Genomic DNA, 24,932 nt, shown 5'->3' with positions numbered 1-24,932 from the left:
GACAATTTTGATTAACTTTTTTGATCCACTTCAAATGTTGACTACTGTAGACTTTATCATAAAATGTTGTGGTACTGCTGGTATTGGGAACTGCATTTACTAGAGTACTAGACTGTGAAAGGTAATCTGCCTTAAAATAGGAAGTTAATTCCAAGAAATTATAAAACCCTTTAATGTATAAAATGTGTTGTTCAGACTCTTCACCTGGTCCAGTTGTCGGCTGAAGCTCTTGAATATGTCCTGTTTGTTGACCTGAAAGACCGACTTGCCTTCATTGAAAACAGCGTGGATCAAGACGCCCAGTGAGTACATGTCAGAGGACGCGTCACAGCTGACTGACAGGATGTACTCAGGAGCGACATATTCTGGATTCGGGAGGCAGAGAGGTGATAGATTGGGGTCCCACTCTTTACAAACATACTTGGGCTAAAGGGCAGAAATACATAACATTTACGTTAAGAGACAGTTAACAAGACAGCTTGCTCAAGTTTGGAACAGAGGCAGCTAAGAATGTTTCCACTGCTTTGTTTCTGTTCTCTGGGACTTTAGAGAAAATAATGGCGGCTTCTAACCTCAGCATCAGATGGGTTACTAGAGGAGATACTGAAGTCAAAGCCCATAATCTTCCAGGCTCCGCTCTTATTCAAGATGATGTTCTCTGGACACAAGTTACCATGAACCATTTTAACTCCACTGTGAAGGAATGACAAACCCTCTGAGACCTGAGAGAGAACAAAGAGAGAGAAAGAGAGATTAGCTACAAAACTAAAATAAAAAGGTGGTACTTGTTGTATTGCCTGTAAAAATATTATTTCGTAAGTATCTATCTATCTATCTATCTATCTATCTATCTATCTATCTACAGTCAAGCCCGAAATTATTCATACCCCTGGCAAATTCTGACTTAGTTACTTTTATTCAACCAGCAAATTTTTACCAGAAATGACACAGGCTTCTCCCAAAAGATAATAAGACAATGTACAAGAGGCATCATTGTGAATAAAATATATCTCAGCTTGTATTAACATTTGAACAAAAAGTGGCATGTCCAAAATTATTCATACCCTTTGCAAACTGTCACAGTCTATGGGAAAATACAAAGTTCTATACCATTCCAAATAGTCCAAGCTGTTCTAAAGCATCCTAATTACCCTGATTCATTGGGAACAGCTATTTTAATCAACTCAACAGGTGAAATACAGAAGCTTTCTTCTGTTGGTTTGTGGACAGTCATGGCTAAGACAAAGGAGCTCACTGAGGACCTGCGGCTGTGCATTGTGGCTGCACAAGTCAGAAAATGGCTATAAGACCATATCTAAATGTTTTGAAGTTCCAGTGGCTAAAGTGCAAAGTATTATTAAAAAATACAAGACGTTCCGCACTGTGAAAAATCTCAGAGGACGTTGTCGGAAGCCAAAAGTAACACCTGTGCTGACCAGGAGGATAGTGAGAGAGGTAAAAAAAGAATCCAAATATCACCACCAAGGCCATGCTGATGAATCTGGGCTCTGCTGGTGGCAACATCTGAAGGCATACAGTCCAACGGACACTGCACACCGCTGGGTTCCACGGACGCAGACCAAGGAGGACACCACTTCTCCAGACAAGACACACAAAAGCCCGCTTGGCCTTTGCAAATGCTCATCTGGACAAGGAAGAAGACTTCTGGTCTTCTGCTTTATGGTCAGATGAAACAAAAATTGAATTGTTTTGGCCACAATGATGTAGCCTTCATTTGGCGTAAAAAAGGAGAAGCCTTCAACCCTAAGAACACCATCCCCACTGTCAAACATGGTGGTGGGAACCTAATGGTTTGGGGGTGTTTTTCAGCCGGTGGACCAGGGAACCTAATCACAGTAAATGGCAACATAAAAAAGGAGCAATACGTCAAAATTCTCAACAACAACATCAGGCAGTCTGTAGATGGCCTTGGGCACCAATGGACATTTCAGCATGACAACGACCCAAAACACAGCAAAAGTGGTGAAGGAATGGTTAGCAGACAAAAACATTAGCGTTTTGCAGTGGCCCAGCCAGAGTCCTGACTTAAATCCAATTGAGAATCTGTGGAGGGAGCTAAAGATCAAGGTGATGGCAAGGAGACCCTCCAACCTGAAAGAGTTGGAGCTCATCGCTAAAGATGAATGGGCAAAAATACCCAAAATCTACCAAAAATAGATATATCTATCCAAAAATCATTGCTGTTTTACAATAAAACATCATGTTTAACATCTGGATACATTATTGTGAAATAACGTATGGAATTATTTTTGGTCCTATGCAAGTTAATGTTAATGGTAAATGAATACGAAAAATTCTGACATTTTTCTCTTTTTCTATTTTAGTAAAGGAGCAAAATATTTATATTAAAATTAATATAAGAAATAAAATAAAAAATAAAACATTTGTTAAATTGCATATGGTATACAAATACTCAGTTAAAATGTAATGTTAGCTGTAGTTTCTAATTTTTTCCGTGACATTTCACTTTTACACAGAAGGCTGGGAGGCTTCAGTATCTCAGATGAAAAAAAGGACCTCTTTTTTTTTTAGATATATAAGACATGTCTCACCTGCAGTAAGCCATATTTGGTCTCAACATCATAGAGTTTGTATTCTTTGATGTCTGTGGGAACAGGACTAGGGAGGTTGTCCCACTGGCCGAGAACATTTGCTAGACTGGCAAACACGGGCTCTGTGCAGAATGCCAGACAGTCTCTAGAGATAAAGAGACAAAGACATCCAGTGAGAACAGCAAAGACAGACAGATAAAAGCACGGAAAGTGGGAACTAATTGTGTTTGTAACCTTGGACATATCTGAGGCAGATTTCAGATAAACACAGCCTTTTATGTGTATATTTCCAGTATTTCTGTAAAAAACTGTTTAAAAAACTAGCGTCATGCCCACTTATGTGTAATCATAAATGCAAATAATAATGTTTATTTTGACTAATCTAAAGGAGAATCACATGCAAAACACAAACAATCCCAGAATGCACTTAAATTGCACTGAAATTTGTCATGCAAGATAGAGGATGGAGCATACAGGTAAAGGAAAATTTGATTTTAAAAATAAATGCAGCAAATAATTCTGTTTATACCAGCTGTGACAGCAAAGTATGAGTAGCAACACAGGATTGTGGAACATAATATATAGGATAAACGGTTTCTATTTCAGCTATGTCACGACTGACAGCAAATATTTTGAATAACATTAAAAAAGTTTTGGTTGGTCTCTTAGTTTGATGAGTTTATTGCTGAAGCACTTCAAAAAAAGAAAAAAAAAAACGTTTGCGTTTACTGTAATGGTGCGTTCACACCGGACGCGACTTGCGCGAATAAATCGCGCTATTTGCGCGTAGTTGGACGCTTGAACATTTTAGTTTACTCGCTTCATTCGCGCGTGAAATTTACTTCACAACAGACGCGAATTCGTGTCATGGGAGGGGCGTCTGCAACTAGTCAACGGGAAAGTAGTTGTAAAATAGTTGAATGAGCTCAATTTGCCAGCTTTAGCTTGCTTGTAGTCTCAATATGTATATATATGTAGGTCAAATTGAGTAAAGAGCGTTTTTTTTAAACTTACCAGATTGTCCGACCTCTTCACTCACTTTCTTTCAAACAAGATCCTTTTTTTCCGTTTCTATAAAAGTACAAAGATGTATGGAACAGCTCCGAGTAACCACAGACAGCAACGGTGATTTTGTCCTCCATTGTTGTTTCAGATTTCTGCCTCTGTCACTACTAGATCAAGCTCCTGATTGGTTAACGCGGCGCGAATTTTCACCAAAGTTCAGATTTTTGAACTTGCGCGAATGGCGCGGCAAACGCTTGAAACGCTCAACTCGCGCGCGTAGTTCGCGCGAATCGCGTCATTCGCGCCGCCTCATTCGCGCGTTTCGCGCCGCAGGATGGCTATTTGCGTCTTTGCATTGACTTAACATGTAAATCACTCACGCTTGCCGCTTCATTCGCGTCCGGTGTGAACGCACCTCAAAGAAAAATACTGTACTATTTTTCTTTAGTTTATATGAAATAAATATTTATAAAATATTTTGGATCCCGAAACAGCTATAAAATAAAAGCTATATGATTAACTAAGTTACACTCCAAATTTGAAGTTGATATCACAAAAATTGAGGTTTCTGTGAGATTTAGTTTAGACACCTCACCAAAAATAGCCACTAAGTGACTCCCAAACTCAAAACATACTGTACTAAAATGTTTTTATTCGAATTAAAATAAATATTTAAAAAATATTTTGAATCCTAAGGTAGCTATAAAATCGAAGCTATATGGCTAAGTTATGCTCCAAATTTGAAGTTGATATCACAAACATTGAGCCTTCTGTGAGATTTTGTTTAGACACCACACCAAAAATAGCCACTGGGTGACTCCCAAACTCAAAACATAGTGTACTTGAATGTAATTATTTACATAAAATAAATATTTATAAAATATTTTGGAACCTCAAATATCTATAAAATCAAAGCTATATGGCTAACTAAGTTATGCTCCAAATTTGAAGTTGATATTACAAAAATGGAGGTTTCTGTAAGATTTTGAGACACCATTCCAAAAATAGCCACTGGGTGACTCCCAGACTCAAAATATACTGTACTAAAAAGTTATTTTAAATAAAATAAATATTTAGAAAACAGTATGGATCCTAAGTTAGCTATAAAATCAAAGCTATATGGCTAAGTTATGCTCCAAATTTGAAGATGATATTACAAAAATTGAGGTTCCTGAGAGATTTTTAGACACCATACCAAAAATAGCCACCTGGTGATTCCCAAACTCAAAACATACTGTACTAAAATGTTTTTGTTTGAATTAAAATAAATATTTATAAAATATTTAGGATCCTAAAACAGCTATAAAATCAAAGCTATATGGCTAACTAAGTTATCCAAATTTGAAGTCGAGAACACAAACAAATCATGTTTCTGTAAGATTTTGTTTAGACACCATAGCAAAAATAGCCACTGAATGACTCCCAAACTCAAACATACTGTACTAAAATGTTTATATTTTATATAAAATAAACATTTATAAAATATTTTGGATCCTAAAATAGCTATAAAACCAAAGCTATATGGCTAACTAAGTTATGCTCCAAATTCAAAATTGATATCACAAAAATGGAGGTTTCTGTGAGATTTTGTTTAAAAATGTATACATTTCTGTCACAATATTACTTCTATCACACAATAGTAATCAAATATATAACACAAACCTTTCCAACAATGTGGTTTGTCATGATTAGTTTTGATTATAAAATACTGTAGTAAATTTTTATGATCAAAGTGCCCATTAAAAGAATTTAAAGTATCATATCAATACAGATTTCAAAAGAGTTCTCACAGGATGAATTTCACACTTTTGAATTATGTATAATTTATATGATTACTAAAATGCGTAATAGGATGATTACTAAAATATGTGATAGAGAAAAAAGGCACCAAATGTCCTGCTAGCGTTGGTTAATAAGGAGGCAAGAACGCCCAAATTTGTGAACTCTACACCAACAAACAAGCTGATTCCATGACAAGGATTCTATCAGTCATTAATTTTATATTATTAAAAAGTTTTAAATTATTTAATTGTATTTATTTGAACTATCAGTCACTAATTTTGTAATCTCTTCTGATTAGCTGTGATTTGTAATTGGTTTTGTTGTGTCTTGTAGCTTTGTCGTGTCTGGGTGTGAACAGACCAATTGCTTGACACAGAAACACAGCAACATGTTTAGTTAGGATAACATGTAGACTATAGACAGCAAGTCTAGATTCTGGAGCCAAGCTTAAGTCTCACATCTCCTAAGAGATCCATGTATTATTCAGGAGAGATTTTCCACAGACGAACAGCTGCTTTTGATCTCATGCATCCAAACGGACACATATTGATTGTAGTAGCACAGGAACCAAATCTTAAATAAAGAATAAGCTCTGAACTCTTTTATCTAGAATAGGTTCTTTGCTTTTGAGACTCCCGAGTCAGTTTTAGTTCATGAATCAAAGCAAAACTAAATCAAAGTGGATAAGAAATGAAGTGCATTTTCAATGCACTGTGGCTTTGTTCAAAAAGTAATGAGCTGACCTAGAAAACATTTTTGGCCATCATATACATTTTCATCTAAGCTGCCCAAAATGCTGTCTATGTAGACAGCTCACTAGTTTCGAAAACACAGTCTGTGTTGTAGCAAGTGTTACTGTGTGTATGCATTGTGGTCACCTTGAATCCTCCAGTGGGTGCTGAACTGTGAGAAGGCGCGGATGTCGTAACCGTGTCAGCTGTTGAACTCCTTTCTTCAGTGAATCAATGATCTGATCCTTCTCAAACTTCTGATAGCGATCAATGATCTTCTTATCGAACACAAAGACTGCCACTTCCTGGATGAAACAGACAGCAAATTTGCAGCAGGGTAAATTTTCAATATATATACACACATATAGTGACAAATGAAATATATCTATATATATCTATATATATATATATATATATATATTTTTTTTTTTTTTTTTTCAAATAAATTATATATTGAATTTACAGACTTACAAAAAATAAATAGTTTGTTGATTGTGCAGATGTAAAAAAAAATCAATTATTTTTATTATGTTTTTTTGAATGTACAGATATTATTTGAAAATAAATCTGAATGCAAATCGTTTTCCATACATAATATTTGTTGAATTTGCAGATATACAGATAGTTTTGCAAATTAAATATAAATGTAAACATTTTTATTAGTGGTGGGCCGTTATCGGCGTTAACGTGCTGCGTTAACGTGAGACTCATATCGCGCGATAAAAAAAATATCGCCGTTAATCTATTCACAAAGTTGGGTTGGGAGCTGGGTCTAAACTACGCAAGATATGATGACTTTCATCTTGATATTTTAGCGCGGATGACGTATATCTAGTTGAATTGCACTGTAGGGGGCGAGAACAAGTCTTCAACTTCTGTGAAATTACCACATCAAATGAGACGCGCAGACATGGATGCAGCTATGAAGCCGCTTCAGGGCAGGTGCGTGCGTTGCTAGACCCTTTTTACTGGGGCACGTGCCCCAGTGAAAATCTGCTGTGGCCCAGTAAAATCTCAAGTTTGAGTTATAATTTACTTTGATAATCCCGAAATAAAGACATTAAACTATATGCAACAACTGAATTGACGCTTCTAAAAGCAACGCAGTTTATTGGAAGACTATGCACGCAGATAGGCTATCCATACCCGCGCGCCTGTGTATTTTACGGGAACGCGCACGTCGTACAGCCTTTTGTGCAGAAGTACTTGGTTACACAAGTTTGTATAGTTAATTGTGTTGTAAATGCAATTGTCAAGCAGTTTGTAATGCATTTTGGAAACAGGAGATGAGCGCCTGGTCTAATGCGCCACCTGGCTTGAGAAACCCGTTCTCAAAGACTTACTTTTAGTCATTATTTGGGTAGCACACATATTCTGAATGCCTTCAGCAGAATTTAAATTAGCCATTTTAATCTAGATTAATCTAGATTAATTTCAAGATTTAATCTAGATTAATCTAGATTAAAAAAATTAATCTATGCCCACCCGTAATTTTTATAATTTACTGTTGAATGCACAGATACACAGATATTGTTTGAAAAGAAATATACATTTAAATATCTGTACATTAATTTGTGAAATGTACAGACATATTGATATATTTGGAAAAATAAATATTTTATGCAAATACATTATACAATTTATTTTTGCAAAATTATCTGTACATCTACAAATTGAACAAATAATATATGAAAAAGATTTACATTCATATTTATTTTCCAATAATATATGTACATTAAAAAAAAAATGTTTATTTACATCTGCACAATCAACAATTTATTTACAAAATGTATTTATTTGCAATAATATCTATAACTCTGTAAATTCAATATATAATTTATTAAAAAAACATTTAATTTGTAATATCAGTACATTTACCTTAAACATTTTTAACATACATTACATTTACTTATTAATAACGCAATCTACACTACCAGTCAAACGTTTTGAACAGTAAGATTTTTAATGTTTTTTTAATTATTTGTACTATTTAATTTTGTTTTCTATTTGATTATATTTAAAATGTAATTTATTCATTTGATTTCAAAGCTAATTTTTTTTTTTTGCATCATTACTCCAGTCACTTCAGAAATCATTTTAATATTCTGATTAGATTTAAAAAAAACATTTATTATTATTATTATTATTATTATTATTATTATTATGTTAAATACAGCTAAGTAGATTTTCTTTAAGGTTTCTTTGATAATTTTTTTTGTGTAATATTTGTGTAATTTTTGTGTAATTTATAATAATAAATGTCTTTATCATCACTCACAATTTAAATCATCCTTGCTAAATACAAGTATAAATTTCTATAATTTCTCTCTTTAATTATACTGACCTTAAGCTTTTGAATGGTATGGTGTATAATGTTACAAAAGCTTTTTATTTCAGATAAATGCTGATCTTTGGATCTTTTTTATTAATCAAAAAATCCTGAAAAAATGTACTCAACTATTTTAAATATTGATAATAATAATTTAAAAACAGGTTTATTGAACAGCAAATCAGCATATTAGAATGATTACTGAAGGACCATCTGATGCTGAAAATGTATAAATAAAGCAAAATACAAAAATAAAGTATATTTGAATAGAAAGCAGCTATTTTAAATAGTCAAAATATTTCACAATAACACAGATTTTGCTGTATTTTGGATCAAATAAATGCAGGCTTGGTGAGCAGAAGAGAATTCTTAAAAAAAAAAAAAACATTAAAAATCTTAAAACTTTTGACTCATGCAATTTCAAACAAAACCACATATGTATTATACATCTAAATTATTTTATCTCGGTCAGAGATTCCCTATGTTTTAAAAGCATAAAATCATATGTATGTGATCAACGAATGCAAGATGGCGGCAATGTGATGAAGCAAGAACTGTCCTTGTAGGACAAGTGAACACTCTCATGTCATGACACTTGCATCATTCAATAAAACAGTTTTTTGCATTTTCTAGGTTGAAGCTAAACACTTCCTCCTTCATTGTAAACAACTTACCAACAGCAAACATGAACATGTCACATTATGCATGACATACATGAAAAACACTGACAGAAGTTACTCTAATAAATAACCCACGCACCTGTTTGGTGGACTTTTTGGTGCCATTGTAGATCCTCCAGCTCATTCCTGGACCCCCGCTGGCGATATGTCGGCCCACCTCAAACTCCCGCGTGACAGGGTTGCCCATGACAGCGCTGGTCACGTCTGCCGTCACTTTGGTGACGGTGCTCTTTAGTTTATTGAGCATGGACTCCATGATTTTACTGGCTGTCAACCTGCAACAGGAAGTAGAAACAGTACATGAGTTGTATGAGTTATTTCATCATGTTGTCATGCTTCCTGTTTAAAAAAAAAAAAAAGCTGAAATGAAATAAAATATAAATATTAGACACCTAAACTTACTTCAGTTGCCAAAGCAATATTTCTAATTTTTCGATTAGTTTAGGTTGAAGCACTAAAACTTCTAATTGGAAAAAAAAAAAATATATATATATATATATATATATTACTATTTAAGTTTTTATATTATATATTATTTTTCTTTATAAAAATAATATGGGGGTATGATTATTCATACCCCTGCCAAATTCTGACTTAAAGTTAATTTTATTCAACCAGCAAGTTTTTTTTGACCAATGACACAGGCTTCTCCTAAAAGATAATAAGATGATGTACAAGAGGCATCATTGTGGAAAAAAAATATTACTCATCTTTTATTTACATTTGAACAAAAAGTGGCATGTCCTAAATTATTCATACCCTTCTCAATAATCAATAGAAAAGCCTTTTTTTGCTTTTACGGCAATCGAACGCTTCCTATAATTGACCAGCTTTTTTCATGTCTCCACTGGTATTTTTGCCCAATTATTCTATAAGGAAAGGAAAGGAAAGGAGGTGATGTGAGGCCAAGTATGGTGACCCATACTAGGAATTTGTGCTCTGCATTTAACCCATCCAAGTGCACACACACAGTAGTGAACACACACACACACCGTGAACACACACCCAGAGCAGTGGCTCTAACTCTTTCAGGTTGGAGTCTCCTTGCCATCACCCTGATCTTTAGCTCCCTCCACAGATACTCATTGGATTTAAGTCAGGACTCTGGCTGGGCCACTGCAAAACGTTAATGTTTTTTGTCTGCTAATCATTTCTTCACCACTTATGCTGTGTGTTTTAGGTCGTTGTCGTGCTTAAATGTCCACTGCACGTGTGACAGAGAGTTAAATGTTTTTGCTTCATTATATACTTATGTGGGAAATGCGAGATATGGTCTTATAGCCTTTCCTGACTTGTGAGCAGCCACAATGCGCAGCCGCAGGCCCTCTGTGAACTCCTTTGTCTTAGCCATGACTGTCCACAAACCAACAGCAAGGAGCTTTTGTTTTTCACCTGTTGAGTTGATTAAAACAGCTGTTCCCAATAAATCAGGGTAATTAGGATGCTTTCAAACATCTTGGACTATTTGGAATGGCATAGAACTTTGGATTTTCCCATAGACTGTGACAGTTTGCAAAGGGTATGAATAATTTGGACATGCCACTTTTTGTTCAAATCTAAATAAAAGCTGAGGAATTTTTTTTTTTTTCCCAATGATGCCTCTTGTACATCGTCTTATTATCTTTTGGGAGAAGCCGGTGTCATTTACGGTCAAAAAAACACTTGCTGGTTGAATAAAAGTAACTTTAAGTGAGAATTTGCCAGGGGTATGAATAATTTCGGGCTTGACTGTATATAATATATATATATATATATATATATATATATATATATATATGCTTCTAATTTAAAATAAAGTATAACAGTAAAAGCTAATTCAAAACACTCATAAAAACGATTATAGTATAGTATAGTAAATAGTACTACAATAACACTGGATGAAATCTGTTGATCTTTTTATAAACCACTGAATTGTCCAGAGGTCAGGGTTGATTGACAGCTGAGGAGTCTAAAAGAGCTTTATTCTGGAATATTAACACTAAACATTCACTCTGAGAACAACTCAAAGACAGCAGACTTTAAACTTGGATCAATTTGATTATACATACTAGTAGATTACTGAAATAAAATGACCAAAACAGACTTAAATACATCTGAAAATCTGTCACTGCAAATTTTTCAGCAGGGCCCCTGTGTTCCAGGCTCAAAATAAACTACGTATTCATGCTGACAGCATCTCAAAGAGTTTGTAGGAGACGAGAAATAAGAAATTCACTGTTCTTTCAGCTGCATATATAATAGTCTCTTGTAAAGGTTGCTCTAATGGTTACTGTAATTTGGCTCTAGATTTAGCTGGATTTCAAAATTAAAAAACAGACCAACTGCATAATAAATGATAAATCAGCATCTATTATTACTAATATCAGACTTATACACCTCTACATTTAGCCAATAAATTAATAATAATAATAATAATAATAATAATAATAATAATAATAATAATAATGAATCGAATAAAACAACTTATAAAATAATAATAATAATAATAATAATAATAATAATAATAATGAAGTAAAACTAATAAAATACTTTAAAAATATCAAATAATAATAATAATAATTTAAAACAAAATACAAAATGTTAATAAAAAATAAATCAACTAATTTAGGATTTGGCTTGTAATAATTATGCATAATTTACTGTAATTAGTACCATAATAGTATCAATAACAAGAAACACAAAACAAATCAAATAGTAACATAAAATAATAATAATAATAATAATAATAAAAACTGATTTTTTTTCTGACCAAATGTGTAATAAATGATTAAATCAAGATCTATTATTACATTACATTAACATACTTATACACCTCTACATTAGCAATAATTTGCAATGATGTTAAAAAATAAATAAATAAAAATAAAAATATTAGCTCTAAATACATCAATGATTAAAACTAAAACTATATTTACTTACTACATTACTATAATTATTACTTACTATAGGGTTAGGATTAGGCTTTGGTTTAGGGCTAGCTGCTTGTCATTATGCATAATTTACTATTATTACTATGGTAAGTATCCTGTAAAATAGCAGGAAATTCTATTAATTGTACTATTATTTAAATAATAATATAGTACTATATTTAAAAAAATCACAAAGAAAATTACTTTAAAATAAACTTTAACTGAGTAAAACATCAAAACTTATCATTAAATATAAAATCCAGTTCAAAATATTAACAAAAGTATAACAGTATTTTATTTATTATATGAAAAAAACACTGACTATTAGTAGAGATTACTACTAAGGTACAGTATTACCACACTAAAATTAAATTAAATAATAAACATCTAAGCACTGAATTATTATGAATGCTTGTAATTTTATTTGACTGATTTATTGATTATTACTACTAATAATTTCTATATTTAGACGGAAATCAGACAGTGGCGTCATAAGGAAGGGTGTGACGTATTTGACACGTTTAATGAATGAGCATCTGACAGGTTGAGACTCAATGAAATAAGTTAACAATACTCTATTCATTACTGACAGAAAAACAAAAACTCCGTCTACCTTGAAAATCAAGCTCACATCAGGTTTTACCTTTGACACCAAACAAGAACCTACAGAAATGTGGCTTGAATTATACATGCTGTCAAGGTAGGCAGTCAGTGGGTTTGGAGACACAGCCAGAGACGTTTAACTATTCATGTAAATATTACTTGTGTTTCACAAGGCAACAAACCCTCAAACTGTTACTTATGTATCAATTACATATAAGGAATTAGCGAAACAGAAACATATTATTACCTTCACAATGTAAAAATATAATAAAACACGACATAAACTGAGCTAACAGGCTAATGCTAATGGAGTGAAGCGTCACTACACAGAACTGAGCCATAACCGCCGAATAGAGTTTCAGAATCAGTATCCAGCGCATAAACACGGAGACTTCAGTCTTACCTTTACACTAGAAGAGCTGACAGTGAGATTGCGTGATTAAAAGCAAGATTTAGACAGTAACAAAACCGTCAGCAGTGGTGGCGGCTAACAGCCTCCATGACACTTCATCAAAACACCTGAGAGATTCCGCGGTGTGAAGCCAGAGGAAACACAGCGCTCCAGATAGTGAATATTCGATGATAAAAGTCTTTATTTTCAAAATAATATCCTTACAATGACTCACTTTCAACGCTTATCTTCTATGAGATGTATTTGATTTCTTTTTGCCCAAATACTGTATGCCATAATAATAATAAGTAAAATTTTCCAATAAAGGGCTATTTGTTAACATTAGATAATGTATTAACTAACATGAACGAACAAAGGAAAGGAAAGGAGGTGACGTGAGGCCAAGTATGGTGACCCATACTAGGAATTTGTGCTCTGCATTTAACCCATCCAAGTGCACACACAGTGGGCAGCCATTGCTGCGGCACCCGGGGAGCAGTTGGGGGTTTGGTGCCTTGCTCAAGGGACTCACCTGCTGGACCTGAGACTCAAACCCGCAACCTTTGGGTTATAAGTCTGACTCTCTAACCATTAGGCCACGACTGCCCCAATGAACAATACACTATTTATTAACCCTTGTGCGACCTTATGGACATTTTTGTCCATTTCAGTTTTGTTTTTTTGTTATAAGTGTGCCTGTGTTAATGTCAACTGCATACATTTTGGCTCAGGTGTTTATTTTTATTGAAACGGTAATATTTCACCTTCATTTCCTTCAAAAAAAAAAAAAAAACAATTTTACCCTCCATACAAAAATTCTCACACTCAGGACCTTAAGGACAAAAATGTCCACATTGAAACCCATTAAAACTGCAATTTTTTTTTTAACCCAGGGCCATTTGACTATAAAATGAAGCAATATTTGCTAATAGGCATTCATTCTATCAGCAAGGCTTCAAATTTTACATTTTTACCATTTTTTACTAGATTGTGCCATTCTTTTTTTAAATTTGGCATATATATATATATTTTAAATCTAACACTACATAAAAAACATAAATGCCTCAAAATGAATGTATGTTGTGAATGTTTGGTATCTATGGATAGATGCTGATAAAAAAAAATCGACATCAGTGAAAGTGGAAAGAAATATTATTAAATCATATTTTTATGAGCTTTTGGACATGGACATTTTTGTTCATTTTGCACCTATGTGTAACTTTTTTTTTATTTGACGCACAAGGGTTAATCTTTGTTAATGTTAGTTAATAAAAATATAGTCGTTCATTGTTTGTTCATGTTGGTTCAATAAAGCTATTGCCCTTCAAAATTTTATATAAACCTTACCTAATGAAAACCTAGTTGACAGTTATTCTTAATATAAATTGATGTCTTTGTATCTTTCCTTAATATATTATTATACATATTAATTATTTAAAAATATATAAATTGTTTTAAGAAACAAGAGTCAGAATGTGAGTTTTAAATGGATTTTAATGTATCAGAAAATTAAAGTGCATCTAAAACAAAAAAGTCTAATGCAATTACAGTAATTAGTCAAAGTACCAGTATGCAATTCACTTTGTTCAATTATTTATTAATAAATACCTTTAATATGTAACACCATAATTATTCCAGTGCATTCATGCATAATTCTAGTCATTTGTTTTGCAATTAAAGCTTCCCTTTGTCTTTCTGAATAATTATGCCTTATACATACAGTCGCACCATATAATGCTACATTATTCAACACAAATCCACCTAAAAATTACAAGTTGATACTTATGCAGAGCACAGTAATACACCACCAGTCAAAAGTTTTTGAACAGTAAGATTTTTATGAAGTTTTTATGTTTTATGAAGTCTCTTCAGCTCTCCAAGCCTGCATTTACTGAATCTTTACATCCAAAGTACAGCAAAAAGTAATATTTTTATATATATTTTTTTTACTATTTAAAATAGCTGCTTTCTATTTGAATATATTTCAAAATGTATTTTTTTCCTATGATTTATAAGCTGGATTTTAAGCATCATTACTCCAGTCACATTATCCTTCAGAAATCATTCTAATATTCTGATTTGTTGCTCAAAAAGCATTTATTATTCTGTTGAAAACAGCCGAGTTGAATTTTTCCAGGTTTCTTTGATTAATATAAAGTTTAGAAGAACAGCATTTATCTGAAATGGAAATCTTTTGTATCATTATAAAAAACATTATATACATAAAAAAACATGCTGACTTCATACTTTTGAATTTAGTATAATTTATAATGATACAAAACCTTTGTATTTCAGATAAAATGCTGATCATTGGATCTTTCTATTCGTCAAAGAATCCTAAAAAAATACTCAACTGTTTTAAATAATAATAATAATGATGAATATTTCTTGAACATAAAATCATATTAGAATGATTTCTGAAAGATCATGTGACATTGGTGCTTAAAATTTAGCTTTGATCACAGGAATACATTTATTTTAAAATATATTCAAATAGAAAGCAGTTATTTTAAACTGAAGAATATTTCACAATATTACTGATTTGCTGAATTTTGGATCAAATAAACAGGCTTGGTGAGCAGAAGAGAATTCTTTAAAAAACATTAAAAATCTTACTGTTCAAAAACTTTTGACTGGTAGTGTATTTGAGGTCAATATTAATTCAAATCATTTCTGCTTACAGTCATTGAAAAAAAAGAGCATAATTCAAATCTCTGCCTTTAAGACATAGTTATCTATTTCTCAATTTCAAGTGCAGCTAAAACTATTTCTAATAGCTTTTAAAAACCTGAGCATATTACACAATTCAAGTAATTCTACATTGAGATATTCAAGTTGATGCTGACTATCAAAGCTTATTCACTCACCTGATAAAATCTATGTAGTGTACAGTAGTGATTAGCAGTTTCGTTATAATATTAATAATTGTAATAACGGTCCTGCTTATAAAGCTTGTATAAATCAGAGTCTATTTGCAAATCAAGTCATCTATCTAGGAACACATCTCCTGTAAGTTTAGTAATCCATTTCTATTCCCTGCTATATTATTATAATTAATATAATTGCTATATAAGCTGGAATGTGGGAACATTCTCACAGTCCTATATGACTGATAAAGCCACCCTGATGAGTGTCAAAATGCTTTCAACTAATAAAAATTAATTCAACTAAAAACTCCACCCAGTTTAATTCTACAACCCACATAATAATAAAAGCATTCACAGACTAACAGACTACTTATATCCAGTGTTCATTGCTTTCTAGAATGAAGAGAAGAAGTGCTGGAGGAAAATCCCTGGGTGGTGTTTCTGGAACTGTTTGGCAAGTCGTCTCTTCTGTTTGAGAGACAGGCTGTCACTGTGAGCGATATGGTGCATTAACTGCTTTAAACTATCAAGAGTAGCTTTATCTTTGTCATCCTCGTACTGCTGAAGCGACACCTGCTGGCAGAATGTGAACACTGCAAAGGCAAAAAAAGAAGATGTTAAAGGGGTCATCCAATGCCACATGCACTTTTACAAGCTGTTTGAACTGAAATGCGTGTTAGGAGTGTGTGTACACAACCACCCTAGAATGACGAAGATCCACCCAGTAGTTTTCTTTTCATTTAATAAAATAATTTGCCTCTTCTCATATCGAGCCGTTCTCAGATGCCTGTCGTTGTGGCGTAACACCGACAGAGGCCGCTCCTGCTATAGTTGATAGACAGTAGTGTTTTAGCATAGACCCGCCCCGAGTGAGAAGTAAACTGACAGCACTGAGGGAATGTGACCACTGATCTATCTAAGTGGGTTCATGTTTACGCGAATCATTTCTCACCATACTGCTTTATAAACGAGGGTCAGTATAAAGCTTAGCTTTGTAACGCTAGATGGTTTAAAACGGTGTCTGTTAATGATTAAGTTGTAACCTTAACGCAATACCTGCAAAAGTGTTTACAGCCCGCAACTGCATATAAGTAAAGACTATAACACTCACATTTATGTATTTCAATATAAGGACAGGGTAAGTTATGTTAACCGATCACTTTTTTGCTCTTGTTCAATCAGCTATACCTCAGTAAACACACCGCGTTCGTCTCTTTACCACAGTAAACACACCACGTTTGTCTCTTTACCACAGTAAACACATCGCGTTCATCTCTGTACCACAGTAAACACACCGCGTTCGTATCTCTCTCAGTACTCTACCCTGCCAGTACATATAAAGATAAATCAAAGTGACATTAATTTTACTAACCATTCAGACACGTCCAGTATAAGCCGTAATTGCCGAAGTTCTTTGCGGAAGTCATCTCGTTTCGGTTCCAACTCCGGCTTTTAAATTAAATTTTAAATGGATGGGGTTGTACAGTGTCTTCAAAGCTCCCCAAGTGCCATTTTCCCCCAAACTATACAACTATACCCCCAACTGTTGTCTAGGCAACACCCTGTGTGCTATGTAATGACACGCTCCCCACAGAACTGAGGGGCGGGGTGAGCAGAGGTTCATATCATTTAAAGGGCCAGATACTGATATCGCTTGCTGAGAACAGAGGCATTTTTTACCAGGTAAAATGAGTGTTTTGTACACTACCATAGAGAATTTTTAATCAAAGTATATTACAAACTTTTCATTTGGACCCTAAAGCATCATATTAACTTGTGGAAAATGGGCATCGGATGACCCCTTTAAACTTATAGTTAACCCAAAAATGACAATTCTGTCATTAATTACTTACCCTCATGTCGTTGTTCATCTTCAAAACACAAATAAAAAATAAAAAAAACACACACAAAAAGATATTTTTAATGAAATCCAAGAGCGTTTTTACCCTCCATAGATAGGGTCAAGATAGCTCCACATTCAAGGTCCAGAAATGTGATATCAGCAGTTCAACCATAATTTTATGAATGTGTGCAGATCAAAGCATGTGCATGCATTGTGGTACTCTCCAAGGGTGACTTGGAGGAGAAGAGTTGTTGAATAAAGTCATTATTTTTGTTGTTTTGGGCACAACAAGTATTCTTGTAGCTTCATAAAATTATGGTTGAACCTCTGATGTCACATGTACTATTTTTTTGATGTTCTTTGTACCTTTTTGGACCTTGTTGACCATGGTAGGACCATGGCTGTCTATGGAGGGTCAGAGAGCTGTGTTCTGAGTAATTTGTGTTCTGAGGATGAACAAAAGCCTTAGGGATTTGGAACGACATGAGGATAAGTAATTAATGACAGAATTATTATTTTTGGGTCAACTATCCCTTTAAACCAATTCAATGCTTAAGTCAGTTTTATAGGGAGATTTGGAAATGAACTTACGTGCTACATTATCTAGATCCCTCCCTTGCTGCAAGGTTTGTAGTGTCTTCCTCACAGCCTCAATTAATGATAGTGGTGTCTAGATATAGGAAGGAAAAATGATTAAATGTTTTGTGATTTGCACAGTTTTAAGGGTGTGTTCACACTTGTAGTTCGGTTCACCAAAAAGGAAAATTATACTTTTGGTCCTGGCCTGCTTAGCGTTCACACTGGCATTTTTGACAGTGAACCTAAAGAGACCGAACCTAAAGGCATAGTGATACGTTCACAACCTGATTGGTCGGGTTGAGTGACTTATATTCCAGGGCGGAACTTACCAAACACTCTAAACAAAAAGAAAAGGTTTATTCGACTTAAAGCAGTCCTAAAGGTTTATGACACCAAAATACCCATTCACTGATCGGTCTGCTCAGCACTGTTTTAAGTCGAATACACCTAATGCTGTATGCTGGACTAAGCGTGCTCATATATATGATTTTATTTTTTACCACCTGTGAACTCACAAAGAGCTCATTTAAGGCACTTTACCTCCTCATTACTCCATTCATTCATCCAGTCATTACTTCCTGTTTTTGGTTTGTTTAGAAGTACTTGGTCCGTGTCGCATTCATATTTCATTTGAACCGCACCAGAGTTCGAAAGTGGACTGAGACTTATCTTTTTAGCGATCTCGGTCCGCTTGTTTGGTGCGCACCAGGGTTCATATGGCAGCGTTCACATTTACTCAAATGAACCGCACTAACAGAGCAATGGCACCAGAGTTTGTTTTATTCGAACCAAACATGACAAGTGTGAACACACCCTAAAAGACAATGTGTAAGTAAAAAGAACATACCTTAAAGAGTTGCATGTGATTATCCATGAGAAACAGCAGCAGTTGTTCAGATTGGACACGAGTCATTTCTTTACTCTGGATCACAGCCTTCACAAACGTCTTGCTAACCAAAGCCCGGTTCTCAATCTGTTTTAACACAAATGTAAGGAGACTGAGCAACCATGTTTAAAACAAAAAAAACTGGTCAAACTCCAGACATTTTAAATGAATATTTAGGCTGTCAATTACATTTACAGTTACTTCTTACTATCTTTTTCTATCCTGATACAAAAAATACAATTAAAAAAATTAATAACAGTAAATACATTTAAAAAGATAAATTAAACATATGAATGAATGATCATGTTTTCATTGTTTATACACATTGAACTCTCGTTCACCTGCTTGTGCAGTCTGAAAGCTTCGTTATCTGCAGAAGCTGCCATAAAACCCAACAGCCTGCGTAACTCGTCTCTGCTTGTGGACTCCAACAGCTGCAGACAGAGCTGAGCTGCTCTGAGGGCATCCTCACCTCTCCCACAATCTGGTGAACAACACACATCAAAGATGATTCTAAAGAACAAACAACCACCAATGCAAATGATTTCAAGCACCTTTAGTGTCCCCAAACCCTATTGTGTTTTACATTTACCCAAAAGGTTTAGGATTCCAGTCTGGATGTCTGTGTAGCGGCCTGAGAGTAGTGGAGGTCTCTCAGAGCTGTTGTAATATTTGGCGATGGTGTCGAACAGCAGTCTCTTGTGCTTTTCTTCCCCAGATGCTGAATTCTGCTGAATGAGCTGCTCACTGGCAACCACGATTAACTGATCTGGAAATAGATCAAGACAATCCACCGCTGCGATCAGCCAAGAGTCCAGCCTTCAAAGAGAGAAATAACACACAGGTGAACCCACGTAGAGACTATGAATCTAAATTTGGTGTTACTGAGTGCTGTGAACTGACTCTGGCAGGTTGAGACTTTCTGACACTTCACGATCCACATGGGTGTTGGAGATAACCAGGTCGCCGTGGTTTCGCAGAGATGAGCGCAGGGGCTCCAGTTTAGCAGGTGAGGTCAAAATACAGTCTAGCATAGAGATCTCAACCACCTGTAGCAACTGAAGTAATGCCTGCTGCTTCCAAACGTCCCGTACCACTGAGACAAACACAAGAATAGAAGAAATCATATAGGTTCATCTTGTAAATGGAACAAAAATTTAAATTGAAAATATTTAGAATTCATTGGATTATAAGTTCTTCTTTAGCACACAAACCTCTTGCAGTTCCCTTATGAACAATAAACACAATACAATAAAAGCAGACAGACCACTTTAGACCCCATTAAACCGCAAAAAACCCTCTAGAAACCACATCAGTCAAAATCAGACCCGATTAGACCACATCAGACCCTCTCAGAAGTCATTACACCTCATTAGGCCTTCAAAAAAAAAAAAAAACTTTAAACCTCTTCAGACCCATTTAGATCTTATTACAGACCAACTTATACTCCACAATAGATTACATCAGACTACAAGAAACCACCCCAGACTTAATTTAAACTATTCTGACCATTTTAGATCTCATCAGAGACCAAATCTTTTAGACCACAATAGACTACATCTGAACCCCCAAGAAATCACATTCAACCCCTTTAGAACCCAGGGCTCGCAAAATTTCAAAATCTCTGGTAGCCCTTCGGGCAGGTACTCTTCAGAATTTGGTAGCCCGAAAATTAATTTAACTAGCCCAAATAAAAAAAGACAATTTTCTTTTTAAATATAGAAAATCAGATAGGAGTCTAAATGTCAATCAAAAATGTTTTCAATACACAAATATAAACAAATATCAAGGAAGGAATTTTATTTCACTATTTAGTTTATCTGCAGAATTTTTAAGTATATATTTAAGGCAATTTCTTTGTTTTGAAGAGCTGCACAAGTAAAATGAACACAGTTTGAGTGGGGTTGGACAATGTACAGTAGCATACAATTACATGATTTATAATTCAGATACAGGTTCACACAAAAACAAAATATCTTATACAATGGCATTTCAGCCTTTCTACCATTTAAAAGGGATACATTAAATATATAATTTGTTATATTTATTCAAAACATAAACAGACTCAATTTAAACTTTTCTGACCAATTTAGGTCTCATCATATACCAAATCAGACTCTATTAAACCATAGACTACATCGGAACCCTAGGAAACCACATTAGACCCCTTTAGAACCCATTACACTACATCAGACCTTCAAGAAACCAGCCTAGACTCAATTTAAACTATTTTGACCAATTTAGATCTCATCAGACCAAATCAGTCTCTTTTAAACCATAGACTACATCGGAACCCCAGGAAACCACATTAGACCCCTTCAGAACCCATTACACTACATCAGACATTCAAGAAACCAGCCCAGACTCAATTTAAACTATTCCGACCAATTTTAATCTCTTTAGAGACCAAATCAGAATCTTTTAGACCACAATAGGCTACATCTGAACTCCAGGAAACCACATTAGACCCTTTAGAACCCATTATACTACATCAGACCTTCAAGACCTAAAGTATTCCGACCAATTTAGATCTCATCAGAGACTAAATCAGACTCTATTAGACCGCAATAGACTACATCAGACCTTCAAGAAACCACACCAGATGCAATTTAAACTATTCCAACCAATTTAGATCTCATCAGATACCAAATCAGACTCTATTAAACCATAGACTACATCGGAACCCCAGGAAACCACATTAGACCCCTTCAAAATCTATTACAAACACATCAGACTCCATCTGAACTTTTTAGACCCATCTAGATGTCATCAGAGACCAAATCAGACCCCATCATAACCCATTACACCACATCGAACTAAATCTATACCTCACCAAACCCATTAAGACTTCATTAAAAGACCAAATCAGACTCTATTAGACCATAAAAGACTATATCAGAACCCTAAAAACAGCTACTGTCTCTCCCTGTGATGTAACATAAAAAGTCCACACCATCTTTAGCCCATCTTCAAGTTACTGACATGTTCAGATGATATTTTGAAAATGTCCATTTGTATGCTCAAAATTATTTAAATGTAAATGCAATGAAAGGCAGAATTTATGTTTATTAAAAATCAATATTATGTGCAGTTTTACCTTTTTTTGAGAGGAAGCTGTTGGAAAGTGCAGCACGATTCAAATCAGAGGGCACAGATGGATGCAGGTTTATATTCTTCAGTAGTCTCTCCACTCTTCTATCTGACGATCCAAGAACCAAGGGGTTGGAGATGGTCTGCATTTCCCCAAACCTACAAACATACATTCTTAAGTTCTGCACAGTAAACTCTTGAATATGCCAGTCATACAAATGTAATTACCTCGAAGTGGTCTTCCTCTTTCCAGTTTGTTTATCTGGCGTCTGGTTCTCACTGCCACTGTGTGTCTTTTTGGTCGATCCATCCAGAAAGCGGTAAAGGCTGCAGCTGGAGTCCTCAAAGGTCATTTCTTTTTCTCGCCTGAAGAGCTTCATCCCAATGGGTTCGAACACTCTAGACTCCATTAGGGCTTGGCAGAGCCTGGCAGCTTTAAGACGGGATACTTCACTGGAGCAGAAGTAGATGTTCTGCATGAGGTGGCTCAGAACTACATCCACTGCATCAGAGCCAGTGAAGCAGTCATGATAGACACGCAGGTGCTGTCTGCGGGGTCGGAGCTCCACCTGCGTCCGCAGAGCCTCAATGATGTTCTGCCACAGCTGAGTGGCCCTGAAGGGCCCAGAGAAACCTGAGAGGTAACAGGATAAAATAAGACTTCAAATGCTAACAAAAAAGTACCAAAATATTGTGGTACCATTATCTAAGATACTGCTTTTAAATACCATCATACTACAAGCTGACTGTATTATACAGTTTAGGTCAAATGTTTACATACACCTTGCAGAATCTGCAAAAATCTTATTTTACCAAAATATGAGGGATCATACAAAATACATGTTTTTTTTTTTAATTTAGTACTGACCTGAATAAGATATTTCACATAAAAGCAGTCCAAAAGTTTACATATACTTGATTCTTCTTAATACCATGTTGTTACCTGAATGATACACAGCTGAGGTATTTTTGTTTTGTTTGTTTAGTGATCATTGTTTATGAGTACCTTATAAACAGTTAAACTGCCCACTGTTCTTCAGAAAAATCCATCAGGTCCAACAAATTCTTTGATTTTTTAGCTTTTCTGTGTATTTTAACTCTATTCACCAATAACAGTATGATTTTGAGATCCATCTTTTTACAATAAGGACACCTGAGGGACTCATATGCAACTATTACAGAAGGTTCAAACGCTCACTGATGCTCCAGAAGGAAAAAACATGCATTATGAGCCGGGTGAAAACTTTTTTAAATCAGGGTAAATTTAACTGATTTTGTCTTCTGGGAAACACGTAAGTATCGTCTGTAGCTTCTGAAGGGCAGTATTAAATGGAGAAAAAAATAAAATAAAATTTAGGCAAAATAAGAAAAATGTACACATCTTCTTTCTGTTCCAAAGTTTACACCCCTGGCTCTTAATGCATCGTTTTCCCTTCTAGAGCATCAGTGAGTGTTTTTGAACCTTCTGTAAAAGTTGCATATGAGTCCCTCAGTTGTAATCAGTGTGAAAAGATGGATCTCAAAATCATTAAAAAAAATTGTGGGAACTGAAGGATTTTTCTGAAGAACAGCGGGCAGTTTAACTGTTCAGGACAAACAAGGAACTCATGAACAACTATCACTAAACAAAAAAATTCAGGTAACAACACTAAAACTCTTAAATTCAAATTTAATAGATTTCATAAATTCAACTATTGTTTTCTCTTGTGGACTATATGTAAACGTCTTGTATATGAAATATCTTATTCATGTAAGTACTAAATAAAAAAATAACATGCATTTTGTATGATCCCCTGTCTTTTGGTTAAATCCATTTATGGATGTGAATTTTCCCATTAATATTAACAATTGCATAACATGAAATCAAGACTTAATTTAAATCAAGACTCATTTTCTTCTTAAGTAAATGTTCTATATCAGTCTGAAATATTTGTGTGGGCATATGCAATGGAAAAAATAAATGAAAAATTATTTCCATGTCACCTTTACAGAATTTGTAATCAACATTTAGTTTAAAACTCTACAGAAAGTTTTACTGGATATATTCTATATTCCAAACTTTGTTTGTTACTTTATTATTGTAGAATATATCCAATATTCTTCAAGCTTTATGCTTATTCAAGTTTCCAATCACAGAAGACCATAAAAACCGAGCTGAAAAATAGACAACGTTATAAAGTACATTCTTAATGTAGTTATTTCGCAAATATATTTTGCAAAATATTTTTTTTATTACCAATATACTTGAATAAATATGAAACTAGTAACGTGACCATAGGAACTATATTTGACTATAAGCAAAAGGGGAAGAAATTAGGTTGTTTGAAACTTAGTAGTTTAATCCGATATGTTGAAGAGCACAAATGAAACATAAAAAACACAATGAAAAACATAGTAATTTTTTTAACTAAGTTAGCTCAACTAAATAACCTGATAAGGATCTTGATTCATTCCGTGTTACTATGCTCGTTATCAAACTAGTGGACACATACGCACAAGTTAACGCACAAAATACATTGTATAGAAACATACGTGCATCTTATAAACCGTTTGTTTGTACCTGACAGCTGTTTATTCTCTCTAAAACAGGTTTGACTGTTCAGTCTTCTGAACCGCGGAGTCAAATCCACCGCCATCGCGGCATCGGAAATGGCGTCATTGCGT

The 24,932-nt window shown here is 34.4% G+C and overlaps 2 protein-coding genes across 2 annotated transcripts in view; both read right to left on the bottom strand.

Annotated features, from left to right (window-relative positions):
* scyl2 (SCY1 like pseudokinase 2) overlaps window positions 1–13,138 on the bottom strand; it is a 24,986-nt gene extending 11,848 nt beyond the window's left edge. Inside the window, exons 1-6 of the mRNA XM_073837813.1 lie at window positions 13,016–13,138; window positions 9,180–9,375; window positions 6,239–6,396; window positions 2,574–2,718; window positions 573–722; window positions 205–426 (exon numbers count right to left, since the gene is read on the bottom strand). Of these exons, the coding sequence (XP_073693914.1) occupies window positions 205–426; window positions 573–722; window positions 2,574–2,718; window positions 6,239–6,396; window positions 9,180–9,356 (852 nt within the window). The 5' untranslated portion in view covers window positions 9,357–9,375; window positions 13,016–13,138. The remainder of the gene's footprint in view (window positions 1–204; window positions 427–572; window positions 723–2,573; window positions 2,719–6,238; window positions 6,397–9,179; window positions 9,376–13,015) is intronic.
* Window positions 13,139–15,311: 2,173 nt separating this feature from the next.
* depdc4 (DEP domain containing 4) lies at window positions 15,312–24,904 on the bottom strand. The gene is made up of 9 exons (XM_073837812.1): window positions 24,829–24,904; window positions 22,497–22,902; window positions 22,276–22,427; window positions 20,082–20,274; window positions 19,771–19,997; window positions 19,520–19,662; window positions 19,140–19,265; window positions 18,305–18,383; window positions 15,312–16,463 (listed from the first exon to the last, which is right to left on the bottom strand). Exons 1-9 carry the CDS (start codon window positions 24,902–24,904, stop codon window positions 16,264–16,266), a joined length of 1,602 nt encoding a protein of 533 aa, XP_073693913.1. The 3' UTR covers window positions 15,312–16,263.
* Between the last annotated feature and the right edge of the window lie 28 nt (window positions 24,905–24,932).

The sequence above is a fragment of the Garra rufa genome, chromosome 4, assembly GCF_049309525.1.
Source record: "Garra rufa chromosome 4, GarRuf1.0, whole genome shotgun sequence".
Lineage (NCBI taxonomy): Eukaryota > Metazoa > Chordata > Actinopteri > Cypriniformes > Cyprinidae > Garra > Garra rufa.
This window is presented reverse-complemented; position numbering and strand designations above follow the sequence as displayed.

Coding starts and splice junctions, on each gene's coding strand:
- depdc4 (XM_073837812.1), bottom strand. CDS start 24,904: ATGGCGGTGGATTTGACTCCGCGGTTCAGAAGACTGAACAGTCAAACC. Junction 22,428..22,496: donor AAGAGGAAGACCACTTCGAG/GTAATTACATTT, acceptor GTATGTTTGTAG/GTTTGGGGAAATGCAGACCA. Junction 20,275..22,275: donor CAGCTTCCTCTCAAAAAAAG/GTAAAACTGCAC, acceptor TGTTTGTCTCAG/TGGTACGGGACGTTTGGAAG.